This window comes from Mobula birostris, chromosome 2 (assembly GCF_030028105.1).
Source record: "Mobula birostris isolate sMobBir1 chromosome 2, sMobBir1.hap1, whole genome shotgun sequence".
NCBI lineage: Eukaryota > Metazoa > Chordata > Chondrichthyes > Myliobatiformes > Myliobatidae > Mobula > Mobula birostris.
This window is the reverse complement of record NC_092371.1, coordinates 226872884-226895236: the sequence shown is the minus strand read 5'-3', so window position 1 is coordinate 226895236 and position 22353 is coordinate 226872884. Positions and strand designations below refer to the sequence as shown.

Here is a 22353-nt window from a genome sequence, read left to right as displayed (position 1 = left end):
CACTTCTGTCACATTCTATGCATCACAGTTCCTGAGGAGCCATTAAATTGTGCATAATTAGGCACTTGGCAGGGTCCAATAAGAAGAAGTTAGGTTTAACCGGAGTGGCCATTGTATGAGAGGGCCAGAGTTAGAGTGCGGAGTTGAGGCTTCAGCAAGGAGAGGCGTAGTCCATAGGTGGTTTAACAGACCATGTTAAGGAGTTGGAGCTAGAAGTAGATGAACTCGGGAGTATTCGGGTGGCTGAAGGGTTGATAGACAGGACATACACGGAGATAGTTAGACTCAAGACGCAGGACACAGATGCAGCATGCAGGGCAGGGTGATTATCAGTAGGATAGGGGATAGGTGGCCAGAGAGTACTCCTGTGGCCATTCCACTCAACAACAGGTATATTGCTTTGGATACTGTTTGGGGGGTGGGGGGATGACCTTGCAGAGGAAAGCCACATTGGTCAGGTCCCTGGTTCTGTCTATCCCTGTAGCTCAGAAAGGAAGGGGGATGCGGAGAAGAGGCAAGTTGTATAGTGATAGGGGATTCACTGGATAGGGAAACAAAAAGGAGGTTCTGTGTTTGAAAACAAGATTCCCACATGGTATGTTACCTCCCGGGTGCCAGAGTCAGGGATATCTCAGGGCAAGTTCATAACATTCTTAAGTGGGAGGGTGAGCAGCCAGAGGTTGTGGTCCGTGTTGATACCAATGGCATGGGTAGGAGGGGTGACAAAGTCATGCAAAGCGAGTTCAGTGAACTTGGTGCTAAGTTAAAGGGCATAACCTCCTGGGTTGTGATCTCAGGATTACTACCCATGCAATGTGCTAGTGGAGCTAGAAACAGGAAGATCATACAGCTTAACTCATGGCTAAGGAAATGGTGCAGGAGGGAGGGCTTCAGATTTTTGTATCATTGGAACCTATCCAAGGAAGGTAGGACCTGTACAGAAAAGGTGGTTTGCACCAGAACTGGAGGGGGTATAATATCCTAGCAGGAAGGTTTGCTAGTGCTGCCCAGGGGGATTAAGCTAGAGTTACAGGGGTTTGGGAACCACAGCACTACAACTGTTAAAGGAGTGGTTGTGGAGAAAGATATTTTTAAGCTTACATACGTACAAAGTCAAGAATCAAAAGGTTGAGCACGAAGGGACTAATGTTCTGAAATGCTTATATTTCAGTGCAAGGAGTATTGTAGAAAAGGCAGATGAGCCTTTTGATCAGCATGTGGAATTATGACATTGTAGCCAATGGTGAGACTTGGTTGCAGGAGGGGCAGGACTGGTGGCTCAGTATTCTGGGGTTCCACTGCTTTAGACATGATAGAGAGAGTGGGATCGAAGGGGGATAGGTAACACCACTAGTCAGGGATAATATCACAGCAGTGCTCTGAACAGAGTAGGGAGCTGATCTAGTGAGGATTTATGGGTGGACCTGAAGAATAAGAAAGGTTTGGCCATGTTAATGTGATTATATTATAGGTACCCAACAGTCCACGGGATTTAGAGAAGCAAGTTTGCAGAGATCACAGACTGTTGCAAGAAACATAAGGATGTGATAGTAGGTGGTTTTAACTTTCCATATGTTAACTGGAACTCCCATGTTGTAAAAAGGATGGATAGGAAAGAGTTAGTCAAATATGTTCAGGAAAGTCGCCTTAATCAGTACAAAGAAATCCTAACTGGAGAGAGTGTGATACTATATCTGCTATTAAGAAATGAGACAGGGCAGGTGACAAAAGTTTGAGCAGGGGATCGCTTTGTTTCTAGTGATCATAATGTCATTAATTTCAAGGTAATTATGGAAAAGGATAGGTCTGGTCCTTGGGTTGAAATTCTAAATCGGAGAAAGGCAATTTTGATGGTATCAGGAAGGATCTGGCAAGTGTGGATTGGGACAGGTTGTCTTCTGACAAAGGTGTATTTGGTAAGTGGGAGTCCTTCAAAAGTGAAATATTGAGATTACAGGGTTTGGACGTTCCTGTCAGGGTAAAAGGAAAGGATAACAAGTTTAGGAAATGTTGGTTTTCAAGGGATATTGAGGCCCCGGTTAAGAAAAAGTTGCATAGCAGATGTAGGCAGGTAGGGACATATGAACTACTTATAGAGTATAAGAAATGCAAGAGAACACTTAAGAAGGGTATCAGGAGGACTAAAAGAGGTATGAGGTTTCTCTAGCAGTCAAGGTGAAGGAGGATCCTAAAGGCTTCTACAGATATGAGCAAAAGGATATCAAGGGACCAAATTTCTCCTCTGGAAGATCAGGGTGGTAGTCTATATGTGCAACCTAAAGAGATGGGAGAGATCTTATCTAGATTTTTGCATCAGTGTTTACTCGTGAGATAGACACAAAGTCTGTAGAAGTGAAGCAAAGCAGCAACGAGGTCATGGACCCTACACAGGTTACAGAGGAGGAGGTGTTTGCTGTACTTAGGCAAATTAGGGTGGATAAATCCCCAGAGCCTGACAAGGTGTTCCCTTGGACCCTATGGGAGGCTAGTGCAGAAATTGCGGAGGCCCTAGCAGAGATATTTAAAACATCTTTAGCTACAGCTGAGGTGCCAGAGTTTTAGAGGGTAGCTAATGTTGTTCCATTGTTTAAAAAAGGCTCTAAGAATAAGCCAGAAAACTATCGGCCAGTGAGCCTGACACCAGTAGCGGGAAAGTTATTGGGAAGTATTCTAAGGGACTGGATATATAATTACGTATTGGATAGATAGGGACTGATTAGGGATCATCAGCTTGGCTTTGTGTGTGGCAGGTCATGTCTAACCAATCTTATACAGTTTTTTGTGAAAGTTATCAAGAAGGTTGATGAAGGCAAGGCAATGGATGTTGCCTAAATGGACTTTGCCAAGGCATTTGTCAAGGCCATCACAGGAGGCTGGTCATGAAGGCTTAATCACTTGGTATTCAATATGACAGTCAATTGGATTAGACATTGGCTTTATGGGAGAAGACAGAGAATGGTAGTAGATGGTTCCTAGACTGGAGGCCTGTGACTAGTGGAGTGCCTCAGGAACTGGTGCTGTGTCCATTGTTGTTTGTGATCTATATCAATCATCTGGGTGATAATGTGGTAAACTGGATCAGCAAATTTGCAGATGACGCCAAGACTGAGGGTGTAGTTTTCAGCGAGGAAGACTATCAGAACTTGCAGTGGGATCTGGACCAGCTGGAAAAATGGACTAAAAAATGTCAGATGGAATTTAATGTAGACAAGTGTGAGGTGTTGCACTTTGGGAGGACCAGCCAGGGTCAGTCTTAGACAGTGAGCAGTAGGGCTCTGAGGAGTGCAGAACTCTGGGAATACAGATCCAAAATTCCTTGAAAATGGCATCACAAGTTATAGGGAAAGGTTAAATAGGTTAAGATTTTATTCATTAGAATGTAGAAAATTGAGCGGAGATTTGACTGGGGTATACAAAGTTATGAGGAGTATAGATAGGGTAAATGCAAGCAGGTTTTTTCCACTGGGGTTAGGTGAAACTGCAACTAGAAGTCATGGGTTAAGAGGGAAAGGTGAAATGTTTAAGGGGAGAATGAGAGGGAACTTCTTCACTCGGTAGGTCGTGGGAGTATTTAACAAGCTTCCAGCACAAGTGGTGGATGCGAGTACTATTTCAATATTTAAGAAAAAATTGGACAGATATGTGGATGGAAGGAGCCTCTCGCCTCAATTATCACCTTGTGTCATTTTGAATTGTTAATCAAAACGACCAATGAGTTTGAGTTGGTTGCCAATTTATTCATAAAGACAACATACCTGTTTTGTGACAGATGTTCTTTATATAGATCATTCTGTCTTATTAGTTGGGATATAACTTAGATATACCATATTCTCTCTGTGCTGTAGTATGTGTGGGCACGTGACCAAGTGGTTAAGGCATTGGACTAGCGACCAGCCGAGGCAACGTGTTGTGTCCTTGAGCAAAGCATTTAATCACACATTGCCCTGCGACAACACTGGTGCCAAGCTGTATGGGTATGCCCTAATGCCCTTCCCTTGGACAATACTGGTGTCATGGAGAGGGGAGACATGCAGCATTGGCAACTGCTGGTCTTCCATACAACCTTGCCCAGGCCTGCGCCCTGGAGAGTGAAGACAGATCCGTAGTCTCGCAAGACTAACGGATGCCTTTTTTGTAGTATATGTATTTGAAATAAGTAATGTATTTTGATCCACACATGAGAAAATTATGTGAATTGCTATATTCATCCCATTTTCTCAAGGTGTGTTGATAGTTTAATTGCCTGCTGTAAATTACCCATTAGATACAGGCAAGTGGTAAAAGTATCAGAAAGAAGAATTTATTGGTATGTCTGAGAAAATAAAATGTAGGTTACAGAGAAAAAGGAGAGAGGATGGGATTGATGTGATTTCACTACCTGCAACTGATGGACCAAATGTCCTCATGCATCATAATAGGCAAAGTTCAAAAATCTCAATTTTCGATAAAAGTTTACAACCAAACCCAAACCACAAATCCTGCAAAGCATTCTGTTCTGCGGCACGGCGTAACGTTGTGGCAACGCTTTTCAACACCGGCAACCCGGGTTCAATTCCCGCCATTGCCTGTAAGGAGTCTGTACGTTCTCCCCGTGAACGCGTGGGTTTCCGATGGGTGCTCAGCTTCATCCCACAGTCCAAAGACCTGTCGGTTGGTAAAATAATTGGTCACTGTAAAACTGTTCGGTGATTTGATTAGGATTAAATCGGGGATTGCTGTGTGGCGTGGCTGGATAGACCTATTCCACGCTATAAAAATTGGTACTGTATGCTCATTTCCACGTTCGCTGTTGCACTAATTACAGACGTTTCACAGACGGGTTGATATCAGTTTCATTGGTTACCTTATGATGGTATCACACCTGCCCGACTTTCTGTATATTTTCAGGATAGTTCACCAGGAAGTTGCAGGATCGCAAGTGAGATTTCAGTCAATGGATGGATAATTACAAATGAGCCCATAATTTCCAGAGATAGAACTTAAGTTACGTTATTTTCATTGTCTGAAAACGTGCGGCGAGACTTTTACCATTGTAAAGTAGGATTGAGTGATCTGAGGTTGTGAAACTACTACATATAAACGTTTTGTGACATTTTAATGAATCATCGCTTTCAAGGGTATTGTGTGACCACATTACGATAGACTTTGTACTACGTTGTGGTAAACTGCTTTCCAATGTATTACAAATGCTTTGGACTGTATTCACTGAATTTGCATTTTACGACGGTAACCTAATCGTTGCTGGGCGCTTGTATATTGTGCAGCAGTAGCCTGATATGTTGCTGCGTGCGCGTCCAAGGGAGTGCGGCAATTCTTCGAGTTGGTGTGTGCGTGTGCACTGTGCAACTGCAGATGCGGTGTGCGTGCTTGTTGTGAAGCGGCCCTTTGATGGCTCGGAGAAGCATGTGCAGCGCTGTATGATTGACCCAAGGCCTGGCTGGGCGGGTCCCGCTGAGTGACGCGCACGCTCTGCACGGCGCTCACACGGCGATAGAGTTACATTGCAGTCAGGGGGAGCTGTGGGAAAGAGGAAAGAACTTGGCACAGATCCCAGCCCTGCAAACTCTCCATCAGAACTCCAGCAACAAAACAATGCCTCCAGTTTCTGTAGACATATAACATGTAAGATTTCATTCCTCATTAAGTATAGCGAAGATAGACTTTGACCCATGCAGTGATTTGAAAGTATTTGATTATAAAATTAATTATCAATTTAATGGGATTATGGTCGTAATCAAAGCAGCTGTAAACACATCATAAATTTGTTAAAAAAAAGGAGGAATTGCTACGGAAAACAAATTAAATAATCATCTTACTGTTTATCTTCGGCATATTTCGTGTCACAACTTCATTTTTTTAATGAATCTGCTCTTGTCCCTTGTACCTATTTCATTCTGTCCAATTATTAGATGTGCTCTCGCCTCCAGTTACGAATTCTTCAAAATACTACTAAACGTGAAAAGTTTAAATCTGTCCCGTGGCTTGGTTCTATGAGACTGAACTGTCCGTGACCCACTGTTCACTATAACCAGCGGGTGCTACTGATTGTATTGCGGATTTGTTTGTTCACAATAAGTCAAATTCAAATTGGAAATATGGCACGAGCATTGTACACAAGATATAAACCCTCACAGGTCAAGTTATTGGAAGGTCAGGGTATTGCAATGGGTTTTGGAGCGGGCGGCGTTTTTGGTGGGAGGGCGCGTTTATTCCCGAGCTGCGCTGGGGCTGGGATTTCTGTCATTCTGTCTGTATCTTGTTTTACGGCGGTGATTTCTGTCATTGTGGGTACAGCCGGCTTTTGTAGAACCAGTGACCAGTCAACAGCAACACGTGTCTTTCTGACCGGAGACGATTGCCCGACCCTTGACTCAGATTTAATATCTAATCCACGGTCATTAGCAGCGACCGTTTCCAAACACTCTTGTCCCAATGCAGTCGAGTATAAAAATACTTATCCCATTTAAAGGGCCCTTCGATGGCTATCAGAGCCAAGCGGCAAATTATCTTAGTTTTTAGATTTAAGTAACGTCATTTTTTTAAAATTCCAGTGCATTGCTGTTAAAACTTTGTTTTACTCACGTTATATACAATACACTTAATGATTTAAGAAGAACTACTTGGGGTTATTTCTGAGTTTAACGATTACATTTAGATTAGACATTGCTACACGATTGGTATGTCCGTGGTGACATGTATATTCGTCAAAAATTTAATTCCCGAGGTTTATAGACGATGACATATTTCCCTCGTTTTGTCAATATCAAACGATACGTTTTAGTGGACAATAAATAAACTGGCGCAAAACCTTGCGACCCCGTCCTCACTTATCACAGTCTACATATAATTCACAGTTAGTACCGGACAATCTCCGACAAGCTTGATTAATAAAAGGTTGTGTTTCATAATCATTTGTCGCCATTAGCTTTGAAGATTTGGGCCAGCGTTTCAGACTAAATAAGAACAAAAAAACTTCTTCAAAAATATATTGTTACATTCATTGATGAAAGTATTACTGAAATATTGTTGTATGGTTGCTTACTTTTCCACAAAGATCTTACAACTTTTGTCACTAATTTTTAGCCGTGACTACACTGTATAAGCCTTGAAACGTAGCTGGGCTACATTGTAACGAGTGCAGGGGCCATGTTATTATATGGAAAAAAACGAAATTATGGAAATCGGCAGCATTTCAGGTCAATGACCTTTCCTCGGGACTAAAAGTTAGAAATGAAAAGAAGATGTTGCAGAGAAGTGGGAGGGAGGCAGAAAAGAACCGGAGTGGAGTGGAGACCGATTGACGCATGAGGGCTATGCATGAAAACAGAGAGAAGTGAAAGAAGGAAATATTGAAACCGTGAGATCCAAATCAAGGGAGAAATAAATCACTGAAACCCGAGATTCAAAGCAGACGGATGAAGATAGTCGCCAGGGGCGGCGAAGATACGCTCATCGGCCTCTTTATTAGGTACAGGAGTGGAACCCGGTGTGGTCTTCTGCTGTAGCCCATTTACATCAAGATTCAAAGTGATATACTTCTGCACGCCACTGTTGTAATGCGTGGTTATTTGAGTTACTCTCATTTTCCTTCAGATTGAGCGGCTACAGAGCTGGCCAGCTGAGTTCCTCCATATTCTTTGTTGTCGCTGTTGCTCTGGATTTCCAGCATCTGTAGAAACTCTTGTGCTTATGATTTGCCGCTCACTGGATTTTTTGTGTGTTTTTCGAACAATTATTTGTAAACTCTAGAGTCTGTTGTGCGTAAAAAATCCCAGGAGATCGGCTGTTTCAGAGATACTCAAACCATCTCGACTGGCACCGACAATTATTACAAGGCCAAGGTCACTTAGATCACATTTCTTCCCCATTCTGGCATTTGATCTTTACAACAAATAAACACATCTTGACCATATCTGCGTTGCTGCCGCGTGATTGGCTGATTGGATATTTGCAATATGGAGGAGATGTGCAGGTGTACCAAATAAAGTGGCCACTGCGGGTATATCTAATGGTAGCCCCATGTGTCAGACGTTAGGGAATTCCAGAGAATTACATGGAATACGGGGACAATGGAAACCCTGTCCTTGATCTGGATGGGAAGGGGCTATGAGAAAGGCATGAAATGGAATAGATATGCTTAAGAGCCCTTTCAAATATGGGGGATGGGAGACTTCTTTTATAATATCTACCTTAGAGTCTTGTAGTGGAAGAGCAAACGACAGTTTTTAGAAGCTCGGATCGAATAGAATGGAGGCAACGAAATGGGAATACAGAATTAAATCCTAACAGGAGGCAAGGTGGGAGTAGAAGCAAGGGAGCTTGTAATGGGTATTAGTCGCTAACCTAGCCCCAGAGTTAAAGATTAAGAAAGGAAATGGGGATATCAGGAGAGGATGGTGTGGAAATGAGAGCGGGGTGGAAAATGACAGCAAAGCTGGTAAAACGTTATAGAGTTCTGTTGAAGAGCAAGGCAGCACCGACGTCATTAATGAACCAACCTGGCTGCAAAACGAATGCAAGACACACAAAATGCTGCGCAACTCAGCAGGTCAGGCAGCATCTATAAAGAGAAATAGACAGTTGACGGTTCGGGCCGAGACCCTTCCAGCATTTGCAGAATCTCTTGTCTGTATAACGGATTTTTTTTGGTAAACTGACTTAATATAAATAATTTTAAAATTGTACACCTCAGTCAGAGAAAGTGTAACATAAGTATCTAAATTATTTTTCAAAACACAGTTGCTAAATATGTAACGTTAATATTTTAATGATTACTGTAATAATAGGTAGTTAAATTTTTCAAGGCTGTAACTAACAAGCATTCGTCCTTTGTCCTCAAAGTATTGTTTTAGTTTTAGTTACCTAGAAGCTTTTATTTGGCAGTGCATCGCGTATTAAGTGCTCGCAGATCAATCCGAAATGTCTTCATTCCTGAAGAAAGGTCTCGGCAAGAAATGTCGACTGTTTTCATAGATGCTGCCTGACCTACTGAGCTCCTCCAGCATTTTGTGTGCTTCGTTGCTGTGTTTCGCGCTCACTTCCTGTTCTAATTTAGATCGGAAGATCGACTTGATCCTATCTCTATACAGTTCCTTCCAAGTGTTGGTGAAATTTTTCATTATTTATTGAAAAATTACTAAACATGTAGCATCAGTAATCTGTTAATCAAAATTATTACGTAACGTTATTATCAAGGTAGCTGATGTGAGTGTAACATTTGCACTGGCGGCCCTGAGTGAACAGAAACAAAGACAAGTGTTGGGCAAACAACCCGCCTAGTACCTGCTTTCCTGGTATCTGCAAATATTGGGTAAACTTTGCACAAAGGAACGGGCAGAGTAATGAGGTGTGAAATAAAACAAGCTCCTCCTCATCAGATGCATCGGGATTAAAACACACGAAAGTACAATGCATTCAATATTCCGGCATCAGAAAGAGAAGTGGCACTTTTTACATCTTTGGGAACAGTCACGCGCATTTTTTACTGCGTTAAGAAGCTATCGAAATAGCAAGTCGACAAGTTATTGTCAAAACAATTACATGTCCCTTGATTTTGACTTCACTGAGTGTTGAAATGACTCATCTCCTGGCATTTTAACACGGGAACATCTTAAAAGCCAACGGTCTCTCTGTACTCAAGGTTACAAAGATGGAAATCTAATTTCTATCTTAACCGTTCAGAATTAACTTGGAATCAGTAAAATGTTTCTGCTTGTATGTTTTTAAGAAACTATCTAAAACTTAAAGTTAATGCTTAACTTTTAATGCATTGTGGCGCACAGTTCATTTAATTAAAAAGTAATATGTTTCAAATTCTTGCTCAGTTGTTCTATTTGCTCTTGAAGTATCGATTTACATTGTTCTGTATAATTGCAGCTGGAGTAATGACTTCCGAAGCAGTTAATACTATAAACAGCCTATTTAAGTTAACTCTGAACGGCCCATCAGTATGTATGACTATCACTCCACAAAACCAGGTCCCTCAATTCTTTGACAGACTAATGTCGCTGATGACATTTTTCATGGAAGCAATAATCCAGTCATTCTTTTTGCTTTAAGGTTCTCATTACCTTTAGTTACTGACCCAGCCACCCAAAGTCTTCCTGGACCTTGGAAATATAATTAATTAAACATCAAATACATGTCGGCTGGGAATAACTGCTTGCAAACTGAAATCACACAGAAATACCCTGTCCCGAGCAAGACCCTTGCTAAAACAAACAACGCGCTGAAGTACCTAAAATATTTCCATTCGGATCAATTATTGTTATACCTCGGTCTTATTTACGTGAAAGTTAATAAAGTTATGATGTTTTAATAAAATTAAACACTTGCAAAACAAAGGAAAGGTTATATGGATAATAAATATATCGCATGCTCGGACATACTAGGACATACCAACTACTTTTCTTCTGAATGATATCTGCCTTATATAGAAATGGTTGAATAAAATATCAGCGTAAATGCATATAAGTGAAATGATCGATATGCTTCTGACAATAGTATAGCTATCTTTAAATTCAGCAACAGTATTCCTTCTCTTTTATCTGCCGCGTTTTTATTAGTTTTACCCGAACTCCTCGACAAGAAGGGAGTTATGCGCGCAGGGTGCTCTAATATTCTTCCAAGTACCTCTCTTGCGGGCAGCGTGTAATTCAGAAAGTTCAAATTACAGGGGAAGTGCCGAAGAATAGTGTCCAGTTTCAGTTCACACGGTTATACCACAGCTTAGCCATGCACCGAGTACAAAAGCGGCTCTTTGATTAAAAAAATCAATGGATGCTTCTGTCTTTCACTGTCTATAGACACTTTAAACAGTCAAGCTTGAACTTACATAGTACATACGTGTGCGTATCTGAGATTTGATTCCTTAGCTTGCGCTGTTTTTGAATGCAATACATACCTACTTACAATCGACATTACGTCCCTGCTTTAAACTGGTATGCCTCCTACACAAATAACCCTAACAGAATTGAGAGAAAATAATCTTTCACTGTAGACTTCGTACACATCGACTCTGTTCTTATCTATAGGTAGAATGCAACTCGCACAACACAGAATTTTCTCTATATAAAACTAAAAATTAAATAGGGTTTAATACTTCAGATTTCTGGAACTGAGCAAGTCATGCTGATCAAAAATCATATTGTCAATACTGGTTTAAGAGAAGAACAAAGGCCAAACGAATATGGGAATTTATAACTTTATATTTGATGAATATAAAATTGTTAAAGCAATACTGGAACTTTAATGTAGATGAAGCAACGTCTCTTAAAAGTGTCCAAATGTTTTTTTTTCAACCAACTTTAAAAAGTTTCTTTAAACTCTACTAACAGCCGATCCCTTTTAAGTGAGCTCGAGACTGAGCTTTCCCACGCTTTCCCCGACCCGCGCGTTTGACGTACAGAGCAGACGTCATCACCTTGCACCAATGGGAAAAGAGTCTCCTTCAAACCGGGAGCGACGTACTGTCAATCAAAGCTTGTTGCGGGTTGTGGGACAGAGTGAGCTCAGCTAGACATTGCAACATTGATATAGCTTATACCGTGGGAAAGAGCGTCAGACTGGGTTCAGGCTGCCAACAGGGCGCATGATCTGGGTGGCTTGAGCTAAACGGCGAGCTTCTAAAAATCAGATCACGAAATAATTTTCTCCAGCCACAATGAAACGTCCCTGTGAAGAAAGTTCTTCAGATAGTGATATTGATGAAACCATAGACGTAGGGAGTGAAAATATCTACGCAGGGTGAGTTTCACGCTCTTTACCAGCTGAGCATCGTGTACACTTTAACTGACACTTATTAACTCGATGTTTTTATTCCTGTTTTCGTAGAAAATACCAATAGGGCTAACTGTCGACTTTTTTTTCCTGTTTCTACAGACAAGACAATAATGTACTGATGAGAGCTGGGTCTCCGTCAACAACTTCCCAAATCATGGCAAGAAAGAAAAGAAGAGGGGTGAGGGTGATTTTTTTTTGTAACTTGTGGGACATATTTGGATTGCTTCCCATAATATTTAAACTGTCCTAATGGAAACAACTTACGCTCTTTTAGATCATTGAGAAAAGACGCCGGGATCGCATTAACAACAGTTTGTCAGAGCTTCGTCGTCTGGTCCCCACTGCTTTTGAGAAACAGGTAGATGACGGTGATCCATTCCGTTTTTACGTTCGATTTTTATACCCAGTCTTTCTAGTATCTTACAAGATATTATTTAACGTATTTGTAAACCCATGAATATTGGTATTGATCGACACTTGAGCGAAATGCGACACAACACCATTGAATCTGAGTGAGAATTGGGCAAAATAATTGAGGTACTTCTCTTTCAAGGGATCAGCAAAGCTAGAGAAAGCGGAAATACTTCAGATGACGGTGGACCATTTAAAGATGCTTCGGGCGACTGGAGGTAAAGGTAAGAAGTTAATTGAGTGCCTCTTCAAAGGCTACTAGGAAGAGGTAACCTAAGGAAACAGCGCGCTGGCAATTGTGGGCGGCCCGGCGAAGTTCAGTGGAAATGCTAATAGTATCACTGAGCTCGTGGGAAAGAGCCGGCGAGACAAAAGCGGCACTTGACCCCGGCTTCTGTTTGCTTTCCTAACACTGCGGGAGTGAGTGCTTTGTGAAACCGGGGAGTCGCATGCAGAGATTGTTTGGGCTTTTTTTTCGCTTGGAGCAGCCAGACCTGCGGAGAAAGACAAAACAAACACAAACACATAAACAGGGGGTCTCGGCAGCATCTCCATACCGCCACCTAACGACAACACCGAGACGTAGAGCTAACGGTCATGCAGCGAGATCTGGTCGAGTTATCAGTCAGTCGTTTAACTTGAATTGTATCTATGGGCAGAGAGAAAAAAAATCATTCACTTTTCTCCCCCTGGAAACTATTTACAGGTGCGGACAACACACAAAAAGCCAACCAGTGCTAACAACTGTTCAGATAGTTATACGCGATTAGATACGAAGTTTTAATGATTTATTCAAAGTACTGTACTTAAATCAATCGTGCCTAACAAGGAAAGAAAGTGGCCGCATAGTCGCTACAGTCACAGCGTAGTCAGTCCCCAGTCTGACGGTTTGATCTGCACTCGGCTCACTGCGTTCCTTTCTGTTTCACAGGGTTTTTTGACGCTCACGCTCTCGCCATGGACTTTATGAGCATCGGTTTCCGGGAGTGCTTGGCCGAGGTGGCCCGTTATTTGAACTCGGTTGAAGGTCTGGACACCTCGGATCCGCTGCGTCTCCGTCTGGTCTCTCACCTCAACACGTACGCCTCGCAGCGAGAAGCGGCAGTGATGAGCTCGTCGGTGGCTACTCACCATCACCACCACCACCATCACCACCACCAGCAGCAGCAGCAGCAGCATCAGCGGCACCAGCAGCGGCTCCAGCAGCACCAACAGCACCAGCACTGGGCCGCCGCCTTCCACCAGCTGCCCTCCGCTTTGTTGCAGCACCACGGCCTTGCCAGTGACCGGCTGCTGGCCACCGCCTCTTCTGAACTGCACCCAGGTACCGCCGTCCCACAGCCCCGGCAAGGCTCGGCTTTGCTCACCGCTACCCTGGCGGCGGCGGCGGCTGCGGCGGCCGCGGCCGCGGCTCAAGGCGATACGTCGCCAGGGGCGGCCCCTGCTGGCGGCGCTGGCCTCGTGGCTCCGCTCTCCACCTCTCTGCTCTCCCTCTCCGCTACGGTACACGCCGCCGCCCACGCCCACACCTTCCCGCTCCCGCTCGGTGCCCTGCCCGCCGTGTTTCCCCCGGGCAGTGCGGTGCTCAGCCCAGCCGGCTTCGGCGCCGTCCCTCTTGCCGGTAACAGAAGCAGCGGCGGCGGGGGGAAACACTACAGGCCATGGGGAACGGAGATAGGAGCCTTCTGAAGCGGAGTGAGTGCGCAACACTAGGGCACATTCTGCTCTTCAATCCCACCCTTCACCTGACATTTACTTGTGATAAATCACCCCCCCATTCGCCATTCCTCTTCCCTGTCACATGTCCTTAGGATCCAATTCTCACATTCCTCACAAACCACCTCTCCCCTCTGTCATACTCCAACCCCACTTCCTGGGAAACGTTTCGGACCCAGCACTCATCATCACCCCCATCCCACTCCCCGGTCCTTACGCACAGTCCTCACCCACGCCCTGCGCTGGACGGGTGGGTCACATTCAACGGTACCGGCATTCGCCGCAGGGAAACAGCGAAGGGCCTTCCTCTCCACTGTGTACGACTACTGCTGGCCCGCCTGTTGTCCACTTCCAGGCGTACACGTCTATCTGACTGCTGGCTCCTCAATTGAAAGGAAGCGTTCACGAAAGCAATGTAATTGATTGAAAAACTTGCTCTCTGCAGGGCCGTGGCTTGTAACCCACTGCAAGAGGCACCAGTACTGTTACGAGCAAATCGACAGCAATTTTACACGCGAGCTTTCTGCTTTCAAGTATCCCAATGTGGACTATTTTGTGTACGCAAATTATAACCATTCCGCTGTATCTCCCAAAGGAACCTTGCTCTAAGTGACACGACAACTTGCCACCGGAGAGAAAAGAAATCCTCTCCTTATGCCATTATGCACCTGAGAATGACGGAATGAATCAAACCTGGCTGATTTTGGATGCTAGTTCCTTCCGATCGCAATATACAGGGTATCTTTATGGAGCAGAGTTCCTGTTTTCCCCATTTGAAGCGTCCTCCTACAAGAGCGACCTGTCTTATGTAGAATAACAGCAGTGGAACAATGGATTAATTCATTTCAGTTCAATCGGAAGGCTTTGGCCGTCTTTCGGTTTTATTTTCGCCGCTGGGATGCTCGATAGTTTCCCGGTGAGATTGGATACCAGGAATGTTGTGAGACTGCGCCTACCACAGACGAGCAGGATCTGAGGAACTGAGCGGAATTCTCCGCAGCACCTGCAGCATCAAAAGCAATAATGCCAAGACAGCACTCTCACACCGCTGTGCCTCTTCCTGAAGTTGCCGAATATAACGTAGAAGTGGCAGCAGCAGTAGTAATTAACCAGTCCCTTATTTACGGGAAGTACATTTAATGCGCGAATATCAGGTTACGGCTGGGTCATCGGAACTGCAGTTTCGCATTGGATTTGAAGTGGCTTGGTGTTACAAGGCCTGAGCTGAACTGGACACATTGAAGTTCAAAGGATTGACTTATCATTTTATGGGTCAAATTGAGGTTAAAAACCAAGGGGCAAAACAACATTTACAGTAGTTCGTGCTAACTTCTTTAATCGTTCATCCATCGCGCAAGTTTCAGTTATCCAAATCTAAAATCGATTGCTCAGATTCTAAATTTATAGCCTTTATTAATTAAATATTAACTAAACTAAAATTTGCGTATTTTCAGATCCACTACCAGGCAGTGGAAAAAGCAAATGGGGACATATATTGACATTTTTTTCTGAAAATAAGCACATAGTTCTATCTTAACATAAATTTATAAACTCGACAACCTTGTCTAGTACAAATATAAATCCTAACATTTACTTGTAATTGACAGTACTGTGCATTCTGCCCTTCTTTCGTCCCGAGACAGTTGATGCACAGTGAATAGGGGAGCAAGGGTAACTTTACCCCACGTCATTGCGATTCCCTCAGGATACCCAAAATAGATCATCATAAATATTCCAATCCATAAGTTTTAAGTTTAAAACAAAAGAAAAGAGAATCTCTCCATGCTCCTCTTTGGACTTTATTTTGTTCCCAGAACAGTTATACCTTAATTAACTCATATTAATGAAGCACTTGAATTCATTCTTGCCATTGTCTCTTGAAAATTAAATCATACTAATGCAAATATGCATTGAAATGGATAGAAATTAGTCAATTAAGCATGAAAAACAGCAAAACAGATACCAGTGAAATGGTATTTTTCCCCAATGCTGTTGGCATACTAAAATAGAATTCTACAATAAATTTACTTTTGTTGCATTTTAGTCTCACCTTCCATGTCTTTGTGCTTAGAATACCTTTATTGAAGTTAGATTAAAGGGATACAATTTCTCTACTGTTGCAGATTAACTATTTTGGAAGAGGATTCTGCTCAACTATTTTTAAAATGAAAGTGGAAGTCATTAATATGTTAGATCTTGCCACATTAAATCAGTAAATGTTTCCAGACAATAATAAATAAATTAATGCACTGCATTGGAATATGATATAGCATCAGTTTGATATATTAACTATGCAAAAGTGATGATGAAATAATTTGTTCTGTTAAACTTAATTTGAAACTCATGGGCCAAGGTTTTGCTTTGGGCACTTTGTTTGGATTAAGCATTTCCCGATGGCACTGGCAAATTATCTGTGGCAAAAGATCAATTGTTCTTACTTAGGGTTGGGGACCAGGCAAGATACCAACAAAATTTAATTGTGCAGCTGAAGCCTGTGGTCAGTAATTTTTTTTAAAACACATTCATTCTTTTAGATATGCCTATGGAAGACAATATGCAATGGGACAAAAACAGCTTGTAGAAGAAGCTTCCTATGTGTACAAGAGCAATGTTATATCATCATCAAATTGTACTTGTTGGGTCTTTTACCCAGCCACATTCCCACCGCCACTAATCTGCTGCTAAATATAATGGCCGAAGGTTATGCAAATTACTTTTAGTTTGAACCCTGTCCAAAATGCAACTTGTTTTTTTTTAATTAAGATGTAAAATACAACAAAAGAATATGTTTGTACGTAAAGTCAAAGATTAGGATTTGTGTACAAATATAGCACTGTAGATAATATGTTGCACTTGAAATCTCTGCTGTGTGGAGAAGACAGTGATAAAAAAAATAAGTTTACTGTATGCAGGAAATGATAAAATACAAATGACACTTTTGCTTATTTACCTGCATTCTATAACCTGTTATACATTAAATGTTTATAAATATATGCTGGTTTTACAAAAACAAAAAGTACTGGTCATTGGATATTATATCTAATTGGTATTTGGAAGAACGTAAGTGACCTTTTATTATGTTTCAATCTTTAATCATCAAAAGTAAAGCAAGATGGGTTTATCCCTGCAAGCAGTCAAAGTGCGACACCTGCCCATTCACCTCCTCCCTCACCTCCAGGGTACTTGGTAGTGTGGAGGAGCAGAGGGATCTCGGGGTACATGTCCACAGATCCCTGAAAGTTGCCTCACAGGTGGATAGGGTAGTTAAGAAAGCTTATAGGGTGTTAGCTTTCATAAGTCGAGGGATAGAGTTTAAGAGTTGCAATGTAATGATGCAGCTCTATAAAACTCTGGTTAGGCCACACTTGGAGTATTGTGTCCAGTTCTGGTCACCTCACTAGAGGAAGGATGTGGAAGCATTGGAAAGGGTACAGAGGAGATTTACCAGGATGCTGCCTGGTTTAGAAAGTATGGATTATGATCAGAGATTAAGGGAGCTAGGGCTTTACTCTTTGGAGAGAAGGAGAATGAGAGGAGACATGATAGAGGTATACAAGATAATAAGAGGAATAGATAGAGTGGATAGCCAGCGCCTCTTCCCCAGGGCACCACTGCTCAATACAAGAGGACATGGCTTTAAGGTAAGGGGTGGGAAGTTCAAGGGGGATATTAGAGGAAGGTTTTTTACTCAGAGAGTGGTTGGTGCGTGGAATGCACTGCCTGAGTCAGTGGTGGAGGCAGATACACTCGTGAAGTTTAAGAGACTACTAGACAGGTATATGGAGGAATCTAAGGTGGGGGCTTATATGGGAGGCAGGGTTTGAGGGTCGGCACAACATTGTGGGCCGAAGGGCCTGTACTGTGCTGTACTATGTTCTATGTTCTATGTTCCATTAAGGGCCCCAAACAGCCCTTCCAGTTGAAGCAATATTTCACCTGCAAAAATACTGGGGTCGTCTATTTCGTGGGTGCTCCTAATGTGGCCTTCTCTACGTTGGAGAGACCTGTCATAAATTGGGGACCACTTCATCGAGCACCTTCACAAGTGGGACTTCCTGGTGGCGGGACATTTTAATTCCCATTCCCGTCCCTATTACAACATGTTGTTCCATGGCCTCCTTTTATGACCAGATGAGGCCACCCTCAGGGTGGAGGAGCAACACTTTATATTCCATCTGGATACCCTCCAACCTGATGGCATGAATATCAATTTCTCCTTCTAGCGAACAAATTTCTCCCCCCGCCCTTCCTTTATTCCCCACTCTGACCTCTCACTTCTTTTCACCTGCCTGGGTCCCCTTCTCCTTCTCTCTCTCCTATGGTCCACTCTCCTCTCCAAACAGGTTCTTCCTTTTCCAGCCCTTGACCTTCCCCACCCCCGTGGATTCACCTATCACCTTCCAGCTAGCCTCTTTCCCCTCCCTCCACCTTTTTATTCTGGCATCTTTCCTCTTCCTTCTCAGTCCTGAAGGAAGTTATCAGCCCAAAATGTCAACTGTTTGCTCTTTTCCATAGATGCTGCTTGACCTGCCGAATTCCTCCAGTGGCTTATGTGTGTTGCTCGAGATAAGGAAATTTTTATAAAATCCGAAGATGAACTGCTGGAAGGACTCAGCAGGTCAAGCAGCAGCTATGGAGACAAAGGGGTAGTCCACATTTTGAGTTCAGATCCTGCATCAGGATTCACGCAAGTTCACAACACAAAATGTTGACTAACTCTTCAAATCCACAGACGTTGCTTGACCTGCTGAGTTTCTCCAGCTATTCATTTTCACTCCAGATCCGAGCACCTGTAGTCTCTTGTTTGCCTCTTTTACAAAATCAAAATTGACTATAACTAACTGGCTACTCTGAATGGGGAGTATAATGGGGGGGAAGTATGTCTTATTTCAGCAGTTGATAATATTAAGAAGCTACACAGACTTGTTGCAAAACAAATTAGATAGTCAGTACATTTCCCAAATTTAACTCCGTAGCCTGGAGCAACTTTTCAGATCAAGCACATGGCTTCCTACAGTATATGTGCAACACTGCAAATGTATGTAAAAAACACAATGGTAATATTAATGTGGTCTGATTTGGGCAGGATTGGGAGATCTATGACATCTACTGTATGTTCTTGGTCCACTGTTCCCTCTTGTTTGTTGTACATCCTGCTGCTTCATTCAGAGTTCTCTGGCAGTTGGAGACACATTTCCCATTGCAACAAGGAGTAACCAGATTGTGATATTATGCAATTAATGGCGTGGAAAACCCTTGGCAGCTTGTGGCTCCAGTGAGAAAAAATGGTACCCTGAAGCTCACAGGTGCCTCTGGTATATAAACATTGTTCTGAAGGGCATCATTAATGATACTGTATCTGTTGCAATGCATTCACAATATAGAACCATAGAACCATAGAAACTACAGCACAGAAACAGGCCCCTTGGCCCTTCTTGGCTGTGCCGAACCATTTTCTGCCTAGTCCCACTGACCTGCACACGGACCATATCCTTCCATAATATGATAGTTATATTCATTTTTTCTTTCCACCAGCATGACATTATTTTTCATAGAGTTCTCAGCATTTCGCTTTGCCAACAGAGGGAGCCATTTCTTGATTAAAAAAGGCTCCAGTCATCAGTGACTTTTGTGCACCTCCTAATGACTGCTTCACTAATAGCACTGACAGAGATCATGAACAGTTTGACTGTCTTTGATAAAGGAATCAATAAGACAATAGGTCAATGAGACACTAGGTTCTGCCATTCAATCATGGCAGATTTGCTTTCCCTCTCAACCCCATTCTTCTGTCTTCCCAACCCCACCGCCCAGTAACCTTTGGTGCACTTACTGATCACAACAGAGAATTAACTTTAAAATGGGAGGAAATATATCTTATTTCAGCAGTTTATAACATTGAGAAACTTATGAACAGAGTGAAAGTGCAAAACCAAAAAATCAATTAAATGAAGAAGTTTCATATAATGCTGGAGGAACTCAGCAGGCCAGGCAGCATCTATGGAAAAAAGTACAGTCAAAGTTTTGATCTGAAACCCTTCGGCCGGACTCCGAAACATCGACTGTACTCTTCCATAGATGATGCCTGGCCTGCTGAGTTCCTCCAGCATCTTATGTGTGTTGCTTGGATTTCCAGCATCTGCAGATTTTCTCTTGTTTATGAAGCTTAATACAATAGGTGTTTGATAAAAATGAACCATTGCAAATTGATGCACTGACCTCATTTGCTGTAGTTACTAATTGGAACGCTGGAGACAATTCAATGATTTCTGGATTTGAAGGGAGCACATGATGGAGTTTCGACTGCAACAAAATTGGATGAATATTGGCCGTGGACATCAGGGGATTCTTCGAAAAGAAAGAGGCAAAAGGGAACATAAACACGAGGAAATCTGCAGATGCTGGAAATTCAAGCAACACACACAAAATGCTGGTAGAACACAGCAGGCCAGGTAGCATCTATAGGAAGAAGTACAGTCGACATTTCGGCCCGAAACGCCAACTGTATTTCTTCCTATAGATGCTGCCTGGCCTGCTGCGTACCACCAGCATTTTGTGAATAGGGAACATAATGTGATTTTAAATAAAAGCTGGGAAGACATTACTGTTACAAAGTTCGAAGTAAATTTGTTATCAAAGTACATGTTTCATTTTCTTGTGGGCGTACTCAATAAATCCAGTGACCATAACAGAATCAACGAAAGACCACATCAACTGGGTGCACAACCAATGTGCAAAATACGACAAACTATGCAAGTAGGAAAAGAAAGAAATAACTTACTAATCAGGTTTCAGTCCACAATACCAGTAGTAGTGAACCAGAACCTATATGGTACATCCTATAATCATGGAAGACCAATTTGACAAACTGGCTAATGTCCAGGTCAGGTGAGACCCCCAGAAACCCACCATGTAACCCTAACTAAAATTAGAGGTGGAATATTAAGAGAAAGTGGACAGCCCCAAGACTGAGATTCACTTTTTTCTGACCAAACATTATGCTAAGAGCATTCTGAGTGTATGTTATTGCTTGAGTTTGAATGCTTTAAACTGAGTTTAGAACACAGAGAATACCAATTAGAGGAAATCTCATAGAGATTTATCAAATAGTAAATATTGATAGGGTAAATCTAGAAAGCTACCTTAAGTTGAGACGCCATTGGGATATTCAAAATAGTATTAGAGGGCAATGCGGTAGGGAAATTCTAGGCAGTTTCTAGAGTAGGTTACATGGTCGGCACAACATTGTGGGCCGAAGGGCCTGTAATGCGATGCAGATGACTATGTTCTACATTCTAAACAGCGCTCTTAGGATTTTTTAAAGCAAAACTTTTTAAAGATGCTAAAGAGCTAAAGGAGGAAAATTAAATATATTGCAAATTATTTTTGCCTTTTACATTTATGCATGTCCATTGACGTACCTGCCAAAGGCATTTTAAGGAATACAATAAGGAACACAAATCAGGTATGATCCCACTAAAAGGTTTAAATGTTCCCATCTTTCAAGTTTTTAAATAAGGTTGGAATGAAGTATCTATCTAATTTACCAGAAACACAGAATTTATTGCACAAAAAGGCCACTTGCTTAATTATTTTCTGCAGGTAATTTTTACACTTGTCACCTTATATCTAATCTTCACACTGAGTTTAAGACACAGGGAATATCAATTAGAATCCCCAGTAGTATCTCATTTTAAGGTAGTTTTCTAGATTTACCCTATTGATATTTACTATCTGATAAATCTCTCTGAGATATCCTCTAAAACACATTTAGATGGGAGCCTTCCCTAATCTTGCCATATTTTTGTGTTCAGATCTCATTGTTTCTAAAGTCCAGGGCTTCCATTTGTCAGGAGATGGAAGTGGGAAACAAGAGTGGAAATGCAGTCTCTTGTGTAGTTTGAGGGGAAGCTAGCTTCACTCTGTCCTTCTTGAACTTGCAGTAGTAGGTGTCTGACTTCACAGATGTCACCCATTCCATGCTCCAAGGCTGATTGGAAGTTGGGCCTACCAAATGATGTGAGCTTAAGATGCATTTAGGAGAAAGCTGGAGAAGAAGATGAGAAAGAAAATAAAGACATGCTGATAACATTAGATAAAAGGTGACAAGAGTAAAAATCACCTGCATAGAATATTTAAACTTTTGGCCTTTTGTGCAATAAATTCTGTATTTCTGTGTAAATTAGATAGCTATCTCATTCCAGCATTATTTAGGAACAAGAAATTTGGTAACATTTAAACCTTTTAGTGGGATTGTAGCTAGTTTGTGTAGTAACCATCATATTCCTTAAAATGCTCTTGGGTTAATAAAAACCTTTGAATCACAAAACATTTAAAATCAATCCCATTTATGAAAATGAGTTCCAAAACTGCAGAACTGCTTCTTAACATTTGCAGATTGTTTTAATTTTTAAACTACGCCTTAAATCTAGACTACCAAAATGC

General features: G+C 42.1%; 1 protein-coding gene across 2 annotated transcripts; it reads left to right on the top strand.

Annotated features, from left to right (window-relative positions):
* Window positions 1–11494: 11494 nt before the first annotated feature.
* Window positions 11495–16899, top strand: hey2 (hes-related family bHLH transcription factor with YRPW motif 2). Of its 2 annotated transcripts, XM_072251571.1 has the most exons (6): window positions 11501–11745; window positions 11881–11959; window positions 12056–12139; window positions 12335–12416; window positions 13124–13516; window positions 14354–16899. In XM_072251571.1, the coding sequence occupies exons 1-6, from the start codon at window positions 11663–11665 to the stop codon at window positions 14515–14517; spliced, it is 885 nt and encodes a 294-aa protein (XP_072107672.1). In that variant the 5' UTR covers window positions 11501–11662; the 3' UTR covers window positions 14518–16899. The 2 variants fall into 2 exon arrangements, with proteins under 2 accessions (XP_072107671.1, XP_072107672.1); XM_072251570.1 differs by having other exon boundaries at window positions 11495–11745; window positions 13124–14446.
* The last annotated feature ends 5454 nt before the right edge of the window (window positions 16900–22353 follow it).